Here is a 13,492-nt window from a genome sequence, read left to right on the forward strand (position 1 = left end):
TTTTTTTTTTATAGCAAATAAGAGGCTTTATTTACTAACAATAAAAAAAAAATGATGGTGTTAATTATAAGATAGTTAAAATATAGGATGTTATTTATAATTTGTTCTTTAAATAAATCTCAGGGACTGCTGTCATTTGACAAGAACAAGGAGATTTCTAAACTGGTAGTTCACATCATAATTAATATGATTTCATAATATGAAGTTGGTCAATTAATTAATTAATTAATTAATTAATTAGTTGGCCCCTTCATGATCCATGATTCCATTAATTAAACAACTTTAGAACTTGGCCAAAGGTCATACTAACCATCTTAAAAACCATCTTTAGCCTTGACTGTAGGAATCTCCTACAATCAAATACTTGGCAGCTTCTAAGTGGCCATGAACAGTACGTGAATAGTATAAGTGCGACAAGTACTCTGACTGCAACTAGTTCTTGCAACAGGATCAGTAGGAGCTGAAGACAATAATAATAATAATTAAAAATAATCAAAACCATAATAATTAGAGAGCTTACCAGAGATCCCCTGAATATTTCTAATGAATCTCATTGGGTAGTTGACATCTGATAGAAAATAATAACACTATAAATAAATATTGGTTAGCCAGCATCATTATTTGATAGGACAGTGATAAAATAATAAATAAATAAATAGGTTATTTTAATGTTACCCTCAGGAGGTTTAGCTTAATTTCATAAAACTTAATATACTTAACCCCTCATGTGATCTTAATTAATTAAAGTACAACTATTATTATTTTTTATTATAGTTAGTTAAATTAGAGGTCGAATTTTAAAATCAATATTAGAGACAAAATTATAAAAATTTGGATAAGCTTTAATCATAATATCTATAATAATTTTGATCAAAATGAATAGTTGTAAGTTGAAAGTAGCAGGAGGCTTGTGAAATTGAGGCAATTTAAGGGGGTTAAAGTGCAATTTCCCCTACTTTTTGTTTGCTTGTTTTGGTGGATCTGACGACAACAAATATAGTAAGATTCATGGGAGGATTTGTTCGCTTTGTTTGTGGCGCATCTCGAATCTAAAATAGTGCAATATAGTTGGTGGACGATGTCGCGATTCACGCCTGCTGTTTTCCTCGTCATCGGCATCCAATTACCATGCAAGACTTTTTCACCACGCCGACGTGCCGAGACATGTCCTCGTCTCCACGCCGCGTCCTTTCTCGCGCGCGTTCGCGGTTCGCGAAAACCGCCTCCCACCCAAACGTCATCCGCGCAGCCGCCGCTGGATGGTGACGCCATGCGTCCACGTCATCCCTCTTCGTTTGTTTGTTTTTTTTAATTTTTTATTCTCTTCTCCCACCCCGGCCCAGCTTCCGCGTCCCTTGAAAGGTCGCCGACAAGGAGAGCCACGTCGGACGCGAGAGCGGCCAAATTGGATGACGGAAGCGGTGACAGTATCACAGCTCAGGATGACCGGCGCGTGTGGGTATCTTCGTGTCAACTTGGCGAGGGGCTGACGTCCATTTGACGATTCCCCCTGGGAGCCTCGGCTATAAATACTGGACGGCTTCGGTTTCCCTAAGTTTTTATTTTAATTACTCGAACCCGAGAAGAAAATTAAACGAGAGGAATGGACGGCGGAGATCTGCAGCTGCCCCCCGGGTTCCGATTCCATCCGACGGACGAGGAGCTAGTGACGTACTACCTCTGCCGGAAATGCGCGGCGCAGCCGATCACGGCGTCGATCGTCGCCGAGGTCGATCTGTACAAATACGACCCGTGGGATCTCCCAGGTCAGTCCGATCGAGAGATCAAACGGCCGAGGATTTTATTATTATTATTATTATCATGTCTAGATTTTCAATTTGGATTCTGAATATTTCTAGGGATGGCGTCGTATGGGGAGAAGGAGTGGTATTTTTTCTCTCCGAGGGATAGGAAGTACCCGAACGGGTCGAGGCCGAACCGGGCGGCCGGGACGGGGTACTGGAAGGCGACCGGGGCGGATAAGCCGGTGGGGTCGCCGAAGCCGGTGGCGATCAAGAAGGCGCTCGTTTTTTATGCCGGAAAAGCGCCAAAGGGGGAGAAGACCAATTGGATCATGCACGAGTACCGCCTCGCCGACGTCGACCGCTCCGCTCGCAAGAAGAAGAACGATAATAATCTACGGGTATGTTTGAATCATTTGGGGAAATTTTGCATATCAAACAACACCCTACTTAACTTCCTCAATTTCTTTCAATTTCAACTTTTTTATTTATTTATTTTTTATTTCGGCCCTGCGTTCTTGATAAATACCAAAATACTAATAATAATAGAAAAAAAAAATTGAGACTTTGCATCGGATCCATATGCTTATTATCTTTATCGTCTAGTTATTAGTATTTATGGTGTTAGAGGTCTGACCAGTCGAGTGGTTCCACGTGTTGCTCTGCAGTTGGACGACTGGGTGCTGTGCCGCCTCTACAACAAGAAGGGCGTGATCGAGAAGCGAACCGGTTCGGAGCGGAAGAACCCGAAACCCGTTCTACCCGAACCGAAGCAGGAGTGGGCACCGCGCGTGACCGACATGCTGTGCTTCGACGGCTCCGACTCGCTCCCGCGGCTGTACACGGACTCGAGCTGCTCGGAGCACGTGCTGTCGCCGGAGTTCACGTGCGAGCTGGAGGTCCAGAGCCAGCCCAAGTGGGGAGGCGTCGGCGTCGGCTACTGGGACGACCCACTCGGGTTCACCGATAATATATACGGCGGCGACGACTCGATCCCGCCGCTGTCGCCCGCGGTGTTCTTCCGCGACCCCACCTTCCACGACATCGTCACGTACCTCCATCAACCGTCTTAATCTCTGACATAGAGGGTATTCTCGTCATTTGAAATTTTGCTAACGTCCGCCGGCGTGGGCAAGCAGGCAGGCATATTGACTGTCGTCGGATTATTAAACTCGGACTTGTGAGGACCGTCGGATTGGGTGCTGGCCTTGATTAGCGTACTATGTTTCTATGTACCACGTATGTAGTTAAAGTGAAATTTTTTGGTAATTAGAGATTAGGAGCAGCTAATTCTTGTGCTGTTAGAGCGGCTGGAAAGATTGGTGCGCATTTTAAATGTGGAAAGTGGAAGGGTTAGAGGGGGTGGGGTGGGGGAGCTTTTTCCTCGTTGTGTTTTGGTATAATTAATGGTAATATTGTTAATGGTGTTATTGACGTCATAGACTGATCGGTGATAATTTTTGCAAGGAAATTAATATTTTATCACGTTATGATTTCACTCAATTTTATAAAATTATGGTGCATTTTTAATTGTTTATTACATTTAATTAAATTAGACATCAAATATGAAGATCATTATTGGAGATAATGGTATAGATAATTAAATAAGTATTTTGTAAAAAATAATATTAATTGAATTTTAAATAACAATGATATAATAAATATTATATATATATATATATATATGTTTTATCATCTAAAATTTAGTTATATTATTTTAAATGTATTGAAAATTTTATTCAATCGTTTACAACTTTGTAGGATCTTAAAATTTCCACTAGCATGCTCAAATATGATAAAAATATATAGGGATTTTACATTAGTTAAGACCATATAAAAATTAATGCTTAAGTTAAAAGAAAATTATACTTTTTTATTTTTGGTGTTTTTCCAACTTGGATGTCGTGTAGATGAACCTACGAAATAACTTTTGTTGAGGCTGTCGTTATCTTAATATTTTGGAAAGTTGGGTAGGTAATGGTAATGCATTCACTGTTGTAGTTTTTGACGTACTCTCTTCTCCTCCTAATAGATTTATAAAATGAAATGTATAAAAAAAGTAGGTATGACTCAGGAAAGCTTATTAAAGAATTCATCTTTCACCATCGTGAATCAAACTGAAGAAACTTAAATTTATAAGATTCTCATTTGAGGATTTGGAAACATTCTTATAATGAGGGGGAAACAAAACATCAACTGAAAGTTTACAAACAACTACTTCAGGACTGGAGAATTGAATTGAATTAGTCATCTGCTGCATCAAAAGGGAGCAGGCCTCTCATACATTACTTGGAAGATCTGTTCAATAACACATACAAAACAATGGTGGACTAATCTTCTCACATTCTCACGAGAAAGGAAGCAATAAACCACCACTCAATGGTGACTCTTTTGAAGGACCAACATGCCTATGCTAATTACAGACGACAAACTCACCTGTACAAAGGGTTAACAGCCAAGAACTGCTTCTAATTGCGTGAGCTGCTTACAATAGGTCTGTCCAGACTCTAATCTCATGACTCTAGGAACCAGGAAGTTGCACATTCTTCAGGATAGCTATGAAGAGAGCTTCTGCTCGTTCTTGTAGCTGCCTCTACTACGAAATTTTGAGAGAGCCTCATGTAGATTATATTCAATTTTACATGCCATCATTGGATGTCCTATTTGACCAAACAATCTCAATTTCGAGTGTCCGTGATCCGTCCTTGCTTCCATCATGGTTGAGGCTAAAAAGTCCACTATATACTCCTTCAGTGACAACTTTGTCTATTTGAATAGTAACTCTCCCAAGGGTCGACTACAATATGAACACAACATCTGAGTGTGAATGTGAGACGATAAAAATATGTCCTAAAAGCTCCAAAAGAAAGAAAGTACCAGATAAGCTTACCTTTCCGAATGTATTTTTGCTTTTGCAAAGAATATAAAGCTTTTGCCCTTTTGGGGGAACGTCAAATGCCCAAGTAAAACCTTCTTTCCATTCTGGACATGTATTGTGGCTCACCACCTACAAGACAGTCAACAAAATCATCAGATATAGGTAAAAGACAGAATTCCAAGACATACCCAAGATAGAACTATAAAATCAAGTCTGTTCCCACGTTACCCACCTTGGTCTGCCTTGGAGGGCCATTTCCTATTTTTAGACAGCAGAAAGCATTTGTGCCCCCCATTGTCTGCTTCAAGTTATTCCCACGTTTAATTGTCACTGTCAAGCAACCGGGTAAGCAGTGTAACAAGCTATCAGCTCTTTCATGAAAACTGGGTGGGCAGGTCTTCATAAGCAGTTGTAATATGGGTATGGCTTCAGCAGCAATCAGGGCTTGCGCTTTAGCAATATCTTCATTCATCTGTGCCCATGATTCCTTCAGCAAGCAAAGTGTGTCGAGCACAGTCTCCTGAGCAGCCTCATTTCCAGACTTCAATGCACCCACCAAATGTGGGATGCACAAAGTTGCTGCTTCAGAAGTGCGGAGTTTCTTGAAGTTGGTAAATATCACATATATTGTTCTCAGAACCTCTTCATTGATTGTTGCTGTGGACCACATTTCTCTCTCCAAGGCAGCTGCAGCAAGTTGAACTCGAGATTAGCAAAACTACATTATTACAATTATTCAAGAAAAAACAGTCTATATTCTAGTATGGATTTACAATATGTCAAGCACATTGCCAACTCTTCAAGTGAGATGTACTCTAATTGCCATAACAGGAAAAAGAAAGCATAATATTATGTGAAATGTAACATGGAACTAGATAATCACTTGGGGATAAAAGTTGACCAAGCTGTTCAGAGACAGTTCAATGTTAGCTTGAGCTCAACTTTTGCAGAGCCAAGATCAAGCCAAACTCTAAGATTCAGTTTAAATTATGCAAATCTGAATACTAATACGAGAAGCAGGCTGATGCCTGATAGGCTATGCTTGGTTCAAGTGGCTTGGAATTGAGCCATCGAACAACACTTAAAAATTGAGATCACCTTACTAGAATCTGTTGAACGGCTTACCAGTAAGAGACCTGATGAGCTCATTCGACACATATTCTTGGAGTGTATGATTTGAAAATAGATACTTAATCAGCAACGCAGCTTGTCCAGCAACTTCTGCATTGGGAGATAGAAGCAGTTCCTGTACGACCAAAATCCCTCCAGCCTCGGCTACTGCTCGCCTATTTGTCCTACTGTGCATAACTAAGCTTTGCAGAGCACATATTGCAACCATTGTCATCTCTTCTGTTGGCTGGTCTTCAAGCAGGCTTATTAATGCGCGACATGCAGATACAGCATCACTTGCTCTAGCAAGTACATTATGCTGGAAAAGGTCACCAAGTGCAAGAGTTGCCAAAAATTTAGCTGATTGTGACCTAGTCTGTGGATCTAACAGATATTGAGAGAGGGGAGCAATTGCATATTTGGCGACTTTCATTTCTCGCACTCTCACATTGTTAAAGAGTGCTTCAAGCAATCTTCCACAAGCTTCTTCACATTGATGAGATCTCATGAGCTCTAACAGTGCATCTACTGCACCAGCTTCAGCCATTGGTACAGCATTTGTAGCATTATTTCTCTCTTGAACAAGGAGAGCACTGAGAGCTACTGTAACAGTACCCTCCACTGTGGAACTCAACATCCTCACAAGTACGACTGTTGATACTTTGAAATAATATTCAGAATTCGATCGCAGAACATTAGATAAGACAAGTGCCGCAGACTCCCATAATGCATGACTTGGCTGCGGATCATCCTGGACAATTACCTTTGAGAGCTCAAAAATGCCCCCTGCATCAGCCACAGCCTTGGGCCAACTGATGGAAATACTCTCGAGTGCTTTAATAGCTGTTTGCTGTAAGCTCAAAATTCCAATTCCAGCAAGTTGCACAAGAGGGACTACAGCACTTTTTGTTGTAATATCCTGTTGGAAATGCTCCTGTTCCAGGAGGTGTGACAGTACTTCAGTACCAAGCTGCTGGATAGCTTGAGAAGGAGACTCGAGAAATGATATCAAAGGCTCAATAACTTGACTGGGTGTTAATTTCAAGGTCGTTAAGCTCTGTGGCTTCTCCAAAATATTTACTAGTGCTTGCAACGCACTCTGCTGTCCCCACATGGTAAAATCTGGACGCTGTAGAACCAGAAAAAGAGGCTCTACCATTCTTGCAGCAGCTGAGCTTCTAGCAATACCACTATTGTTAGTAAGAATGCGAAGCAACTCTGCAATTGAAGAGCTGACAGAAACAGGTGCCTCAAGAATCATATCAAGTGCATTCTCAATAACACCAGCTTTTACCATCTCAAGCTTGCAGTGTGGGCGGTCAGTTCCCAACTTTATGAGAGAACTTATACTGGCTGCTGATAACTGATGATTTATCCCAGAAACAAATCTAACAAGCAGATCTATGACGTTGGAGGTTGCAGCTATATTTGCATGGTCCTCATCATCCAGCAATCTCTCAAGAGAACAAACAGCAGACTCTACAACCAAACTAGAGTCTGATGTCATCAGAGATATTAAAGGTTGTATACATTCTGAAGCAATTGGTGTTGCCCTCACACTTGAATTTCCAAACAAAACATAGCAGAGTTGGGCAGCATTTTTCTTAAGTTCCAACGATGAACTGAATGCCAAAATTTTGTAAAGGCTTTCAAGTGGATTTCCCTCCACGTCAGTCAATGATGATGCCTTTGAAATATTTCCAGCAGTAAGCTTGATCAGTGCAACAAGCGCAGCCTGTTGTTCCCTCTCATTTCCTGAATCAAGCATGTCAACTAATGGTTGAATAGCTTGCCTAGCCATTTCAGTGTCTCTGATATTATCCGAATCAAAAAGTTCCTGCAAAGTCCTTGTAGCACTAAGCCTAGCATTTCTTGAGCCCAAACGTAAAACAGCTATTAGCTGATTCAAAGTGCTCAAAGAAGCTTCATGGTGAAGCAGGTCCGAATTGCGGTACAAGATTCCCAGAAGATCTGTTATAATGGTTTCAGTTGAGTCTTGAGGACTTAAAGAGAGATATTTAGTCAGAGCATCCAGCGCCCCAGCTTCAGCCATGGTAATTTTGTTTGTCTCACTGCCTTCTGCTAGCCGAGTCAGGAGGTGAAGAGCAATCAGAGGTGCACCTGGTCTATCAGGCATTGGCCTCAAAAGGTCCACTAATAAAGGTATAGACTTACGAGCAGTGGCACCCGTTCTCACATCTTCCAGCTCGTAAAGATGTTCCAATATTACTTGACCAGGATTGTTTGCCAGTTTGAATTCCTCAGACATGATACTGAGGTTTGACAGATCATATTCGATGTGTCCGATCAAAGTTATTATGCTTCCAACAGCACTAGAATTCGCAATTGCAAGTTGTACCCCTTTATTCCCAAAACAAACAAGACTAGCCATAGCCTGAGCAGCAAAATATCTGTCAATTATTTCATCAGACTTCAGCAACAAATTCAGAGAAGATAATGTCTGCATGATTACTGAAGATTGAACCACCATTGGATCCTGAAACAAAATAGCCAAGAGAAGGGCACTGATCCATATTCCTTCTGTGTCTTCAAATTCTGCCTATAAATGAAAAATCATTTACAAGTCAAAATTCGATGTAGAAAAAGAGAATTGTGAGAATGTGAGCTAAATGTAGATTAATGAAAATGGTATACTAAAACTAATGATCCTGGATACAATATTTCTAAAAAAAAAACAGAAGTCACAAGATGGTCAAAGTTGAGATGCAAGCATATTAATATGCAACCTATTAATTTCAGGATTTTGTTTACCTTTAATAAAGTTAGGACAGTGAACTTGAAGCTAAAGCTACCCACAGAAAAGAGAAAATTTATCCAACAGAAGAAAAGCTACATTACTGGCTGTTCACCTCAGTATATCATCCTATAATTCATAAGCAAGCTGATTCTAAGCAGGCTTGTGGATTAACACAACAAAGAGAGGTGTATAAGCAAGTAGTAAGGGAGAAAGGTAAAAAAAGCTTTAAGGCCAGACCTGTGGATTAGCAGTATAATTTGCAAGTTTATCAGAGAGAATCTCAACTCCACCAGCATCCAGAACTATATGCTTAGTCTCCGCTTGAGAAGAACAAATAATTGTAAGCAACCACAAGGAAACTGTTTCTCCTAAAATCCTTGCTGGACTAGAAACCTCAGAATCATTTCCTTCACGATGAAACACATTTTTCTCCATGTAATGCATCGGAGACCTAACTTCAATTTCTAGAGAGCTGGATGTGGAATGATGTTTCAGCATATCAAGCAGCGAATATATGAACTTCTGTAGAAGTCCTGATGCATCAAGAACATCAAGGGACTCTTTACTGTGCCCCTTTAAGGCACACATGAGAAGAGCCGCCCCGCCAATTCTCACTTCTAGACTACAGGACTCCATAAACCTGGTGGCAAGGGACACAATACACGCTTGTCTTTTGACTAAGTGATCACCAAGTAGAACAGGTTGGTCCTGACATAGCCTTGAGAGTATTTCAATTGTCTTATCTTGCACAGAAGGAAGCCCAACAGCCAGGCACATAACCAATGGCTGCAAGCTTTCTGAAACTTCAGCAAGGGCAGTCCAAGGGGGGAAGGCAAAGTTAACACTATCTTTTGTCCTAGCCATTATAGCAAGTACATCTAGGGCATCCAAGCTTTTAGCACCTTCAATGTCCATGGCAGCTAAAGAATCCAGTAGTGCATGAGCTGTAAAACGACACAGGGAGTAATCGGGAAGCACATCACTAAGTGGGAAGTGGCTTAGTAATTGATGAAGAGCCCGAGAAGAACTCTTCTTGCCTTCCAAAGTGCCTTCTTTCAGCACTCTAGTCAAAGCCAAGACAACATCTTCAACTAGAGCTTCTCCGGCTATCTGCGGATCTGAAAGAAGATTGGCTAACGTAGCAACTGCAGTTTCAGCACCATCAATGGAGGATGTTTTTGCCATCACTATAAGGGGTTGTACATCTCCCTCTGCTATATAAGCCATCTTATTCTTAGATTTAGCATTGGCTGGACGGGATAGTGCTCCTAAAGCTCGTGCAGATTGTGTTGCAATAACTTGAGTTTTACTTGTCAAAAGCTTCATGCATGGATGAATAATCTCATCAGTTGCAAGACTGTCACAGATGTCCTGTCGCATACTAAAAAGATCAGCTAAGACAGATGCAGAACGCTCTTGTAGTTCTTCGTTTGATGAGTTAAGAACTTGAACAAGAGATCTAAGCCCTTTATTTGCAGGAGCCCCCTTCTGCACCAAATCTTTATGAGAAGCCATCATAAGAACATGACCCAAGACTGTGATTACATGGGCCTTTGAACTAAGAGAGTCGGAAAGGAGCAAGGCCAGCAACTGATTGATGGTAGCAGAGTCAGCATACCGTATTAGCTTCTTGAGTGCCTTAGCAGATGCCTCTTGCCCTCTAGGGCTACCACTCTTTAGAACCCATAATAGTGCTGAGACTGCTCCAGCGCTCTCAACACACGCACGAATGTCATCACTATGACAGCACAAGTTCCACAACACGTGGGCTGCATCTTCCTTTGCTTTCTGGGATCCTGTTTCCAATAACTGCACCAGGGGAGGGATGCCCCCAGCAGCTGTTATTGCCCACTTGCTGTCATCTACTTGATCAGTTAAGATTGCCAGCAAACCAACTGCATATTCCTGATGTTGCTCACTGGAAAGTCCAAGTAATGATATTAGCAACTGAATTCCCTCTCTCTTTCCAAGAGCATCCCATATTCCAACACCATCACAACACAAGCTAGTTAGGGAAATGATCAGATGTTCCTGAACATCCACAGAAGCCATGGTTATCAGCCCAATCAGAACCTTTTTTGCAACTGAGTTATCAAGTTTGTTAAAAAGACAAAGATTGCTGTAGAGGCTGGCCAAAGCCTCAAGAACACGATCCTGAACCAACTTGTTATCCTGGGGTTTGAGTAGTTTTATCAAGATATTTTCTATCTCAACTGGGTCAAATACTTTCTCTTCGTTGTCATCAAAAACCATCAGGGAATATGCAAGGGCTCCAAGTATATCAGCAATGGCAGCACCTATGTTAGGGCCTTGGGAAAGTTCTCCAAGATAAAGTATCAAAGAAGTCATACCACCACAAATATTTGCTAAAGCACGAACTGCATGGATCTGTAGAGCATGACAAGACTCGCCTTGCATACACTCCTTCGAAGGAGCTACAACAGCTCCAATTAGAGCAGGTAAGCCACCCGCATCCACCACAGCTTTCTTAGCCATGGTAGATTTGGACGAGAGGGCCTCCAAAGCATCAGCAGCACTTGCACGGACAGAAATATCATTATCTCGCCTTAGAAGACGGAGGAGGGCTTTAATTGCTCCAGCGTCTATAACTTTGGGAATACTGTCGCCAAAAGCTGATATCAAGCGTGCCAAGAGGGAAGCAGCATTTGACTGGGCAGCAGTATTGTCCGAAGAAAGAAGGCCAGTGATGATCTCCACCCCACCAGCCTCAAGTGTTGCCCTCCAGTATCCATCTTTGTCCCCACAAAGATTCCTTAATGCCCCAGTCACAAAACCCTCAACCACCCTATCTTGTCCATTCCCAGGGTTGAGCAAATCCCAAAGCGTAGGCACAACACCTTCGGTGACAAATATTTTCATACCAATGTGATCATCTGAGAGCCCAGTGGAGGATACTTCAAAGACAGCTTCGGCTGCAGCCTTCCTTGCCTCAGCAGATTCAGACTTCAAAAGACAAAGTAGCGGTGGTATGCAACCTCCTAGAAGAACCTTCACACGCAGGTCGTCTTCCTTACAAAGTATGCTAAGTGTTGCAGCAACATTAACTTTAGCTGTGGGTGTGCCACTTCTAAGGATAGAAATGAACAACGGCATGGCCTGAGAATGGCTGCCAACCAAAATCCTCGCTTCCTTTCTCTCTCGCACAAGTGCAAGCAACCTTGCAGTTATCTGCTCCTTCTCAGATGGAGAAGACATGCTAGCATGAAGCTGCTCCACAAAGCAAGCAACATCGGCCATTGTGCTTTCAGGGTCATCCATTTCCCCAAGTCCGTTTGTTTCACTAAATTAACATAAATTGAGAGCAATGATGTCAGAAATGTCTGAAAACTCTAAGAAATTCCTGATTGTTGTTAAGTTAAAGATAATATAAAAGTAAGCATAGCATAATAGGATTTGCAAGATATATCATTTGTTTAGCTTTTACCTCTTTCAAATGTAATACAAAAAATCATTCATAGAGGAGATAATAAAAAGTTCTCAATGCAATGCATAGATACCGGGAACGAGATGATGGCGAAGAAAGCGCAGGCGAAGCAGGTTCTTCTCGAGGTTCCATAGAGAAAAATTTTGGCACGACTTAATAATTATCACCTCCAAAGCTTTGTTTTCCAGAACACCTATGCAGTGACATAGTGGAAATTAACTCAGTAGCACAATATACAATTAAGTGGATCTCATCAGGTACACGACTCTAGTTGAAACACAAACATCCATAATTCAGAAAGTCACAGAAATTAGATTTTGGGATAAGATTCATGAACTAAAACGGTAAACAGCACAACAGGTTATAATTTTAAGATAAAGCAAATCTCACCTTCCAAAGAAAAAGGCAATGACCAAACCTAGGAATGACAACACAATCCTTCTTCCACTACCTCCTCCCCACAAATTGGAGGAGGAAGCTCACGGATCAGATCAACCGAACTCCCTCTCCGCACTCAATAGACCGTCTGCACAAGAAATTCACATCACGAATGGAGATCAGAGAACAAATAACGTCAGATCTCCTCCTCCCGTGCAAAATTTAAACCCAATTAAACAACACCCATCATGAGATCTCATAAAAATGAAGCCCCGAGTCATGAAATCACAGCTATTAGTAATCCAGAAAGGAGCGGCATTTGGTCCAGAGTCAGGTAAGCATCGACTCCGAGATCAACAACACATCCGCATCACATCACATTGGAGTCGAAATTGGATCAGAATTTAGTGAGATTTACCTCGAGAACGCGAATCGGGAGACGAGAGAGTGAAAAGCGAGCGGTCAATTCACCTCCGAGGCAGCTGCGTCGGTGCGGTTACCGAACAATTGCCGACGTACGTACCAGATGCTGAGTGGCGTCTAGATAGAGAGGAAGAGAGAGAACGGTTTGGTGTGGTAGGACGAGACTGTATCTTTCTCTCTCCTCTTCTTTACTTTTCTCTCTCTCTCTCTCTTCCGTTTGGGGAAGAAGAAGATGGTGGGATGGAAGAAGTGTCTGAGAGAGTGAAAAGGAGTGTTTTGAGAGGGTTAGAATTTCTCAACATAAAAAAAAAAAAAAAAAAAAAGGTAGAGGAAGGGACGGTGAATACTTTGGATGGAGACTATAAAAGGAGACCCGAATTTGGAACCCTGTGATATAATTGGAGCCCGTGTGCGAAATACACCCTTTTAATCCAAAATAATCACTTGATGAAAATATTTTAGATTAATTGCACTTCACTCTTTGAAACGTGTAATTTAATTTGATGTGATGTTAACCAATGTGTAATTATTATTATTTTCATCATATTTAATTAAATATAGGTCAAATTTAAATATTTTAATTAGAGATAAAATTACAATATCTAAAATAATACTGATCTAATTTTAGATAACATAGATATCACAAAAATATACATGCGCTTAATATATTAATTATATACTTATCATTTAAATTTTAATCAGTAATATTTTAAATTTTCTATAATTTCAGACTACAATTTCGATCAAATATAATAGAA

At 41.1% G+C, this 13,492-nt stretch overlaps 2 protein-coding genes across 2 annotated transcripts; one reads left to right on the top strand and one right to left on the bottom strand.

Annotated features, from left to right (window-relative positions):
• The first annotated feature begins 1,554 nt into the window (after positions 1-1,554).
• On the top strand, positions 1,555-3,176 carry LOC140801578 (NAC transcription factor 32-like). Its single transcript, XM_073156747.1, has 3 exons — positions 1,555-1,766; positions 1,860-2,143; positions 2,411-3,176. Exons 1-3 carry the CDS (start codon positions 1,604-1,606, stop codon positions 2,813-2,815), a joined length of 852 nt encoding a protein of 283 aa, XP_073012848.1. The 5' UTR covers positions 1,555-1,603; the 3' UTR covers positions 2,816-3,176.
• A 784-nt stretch (positions 3,177-3,960) lies between these two features.
• LOC140801861 (protein CELLULOSE SYNTHASE INTERACTIVE 3) lies at positions 3,961-12,999 on the bottom strand. The gene is made up of 8 exons (XM_073157207.1): positions 12,730-12,999; positions 12,324-12,459; positions 12,007-12,126; positions 8,726-11,789; positions 5,746-8,290; positions 4,853-5,307; positions 4,633-4,749; positions 3,961-4,539 (listed from the first exon to the last, which is right to left on the bottom strand). The coding sequence occupies exons 3-8, from the start codon at positions 12,063-12,065 to the stop codon at positions 4,381-4,383; spliced, it is 6,399 nt and encodes a 2,132-aa protein (XP_073013308.1). The 5' UTR covers positions 12,066-12,126; positions 12,324-12,459; positions 12,730-12,999; the 3' UTR covers positions 3,961-4,380.
• Positions 13,000-13,492: the final 493 nt, after the last annotated feature.

The sequence above is a fragment of the Typha latifolia genome, chromosome 15, assembly GCF_019914945.1.
Source record: "Typha latifolia isolate L0001 chromosome 15, TyphaL0001v2, whole genome shotgun sequence".
Classification (NCBI taxonomy): domain Eukaryota; kingdom Viridiplantae; phylum Streptophyta; class Magnoliopsida; order Poales; family Typhaceae; genus Typha; species Typha latifolia.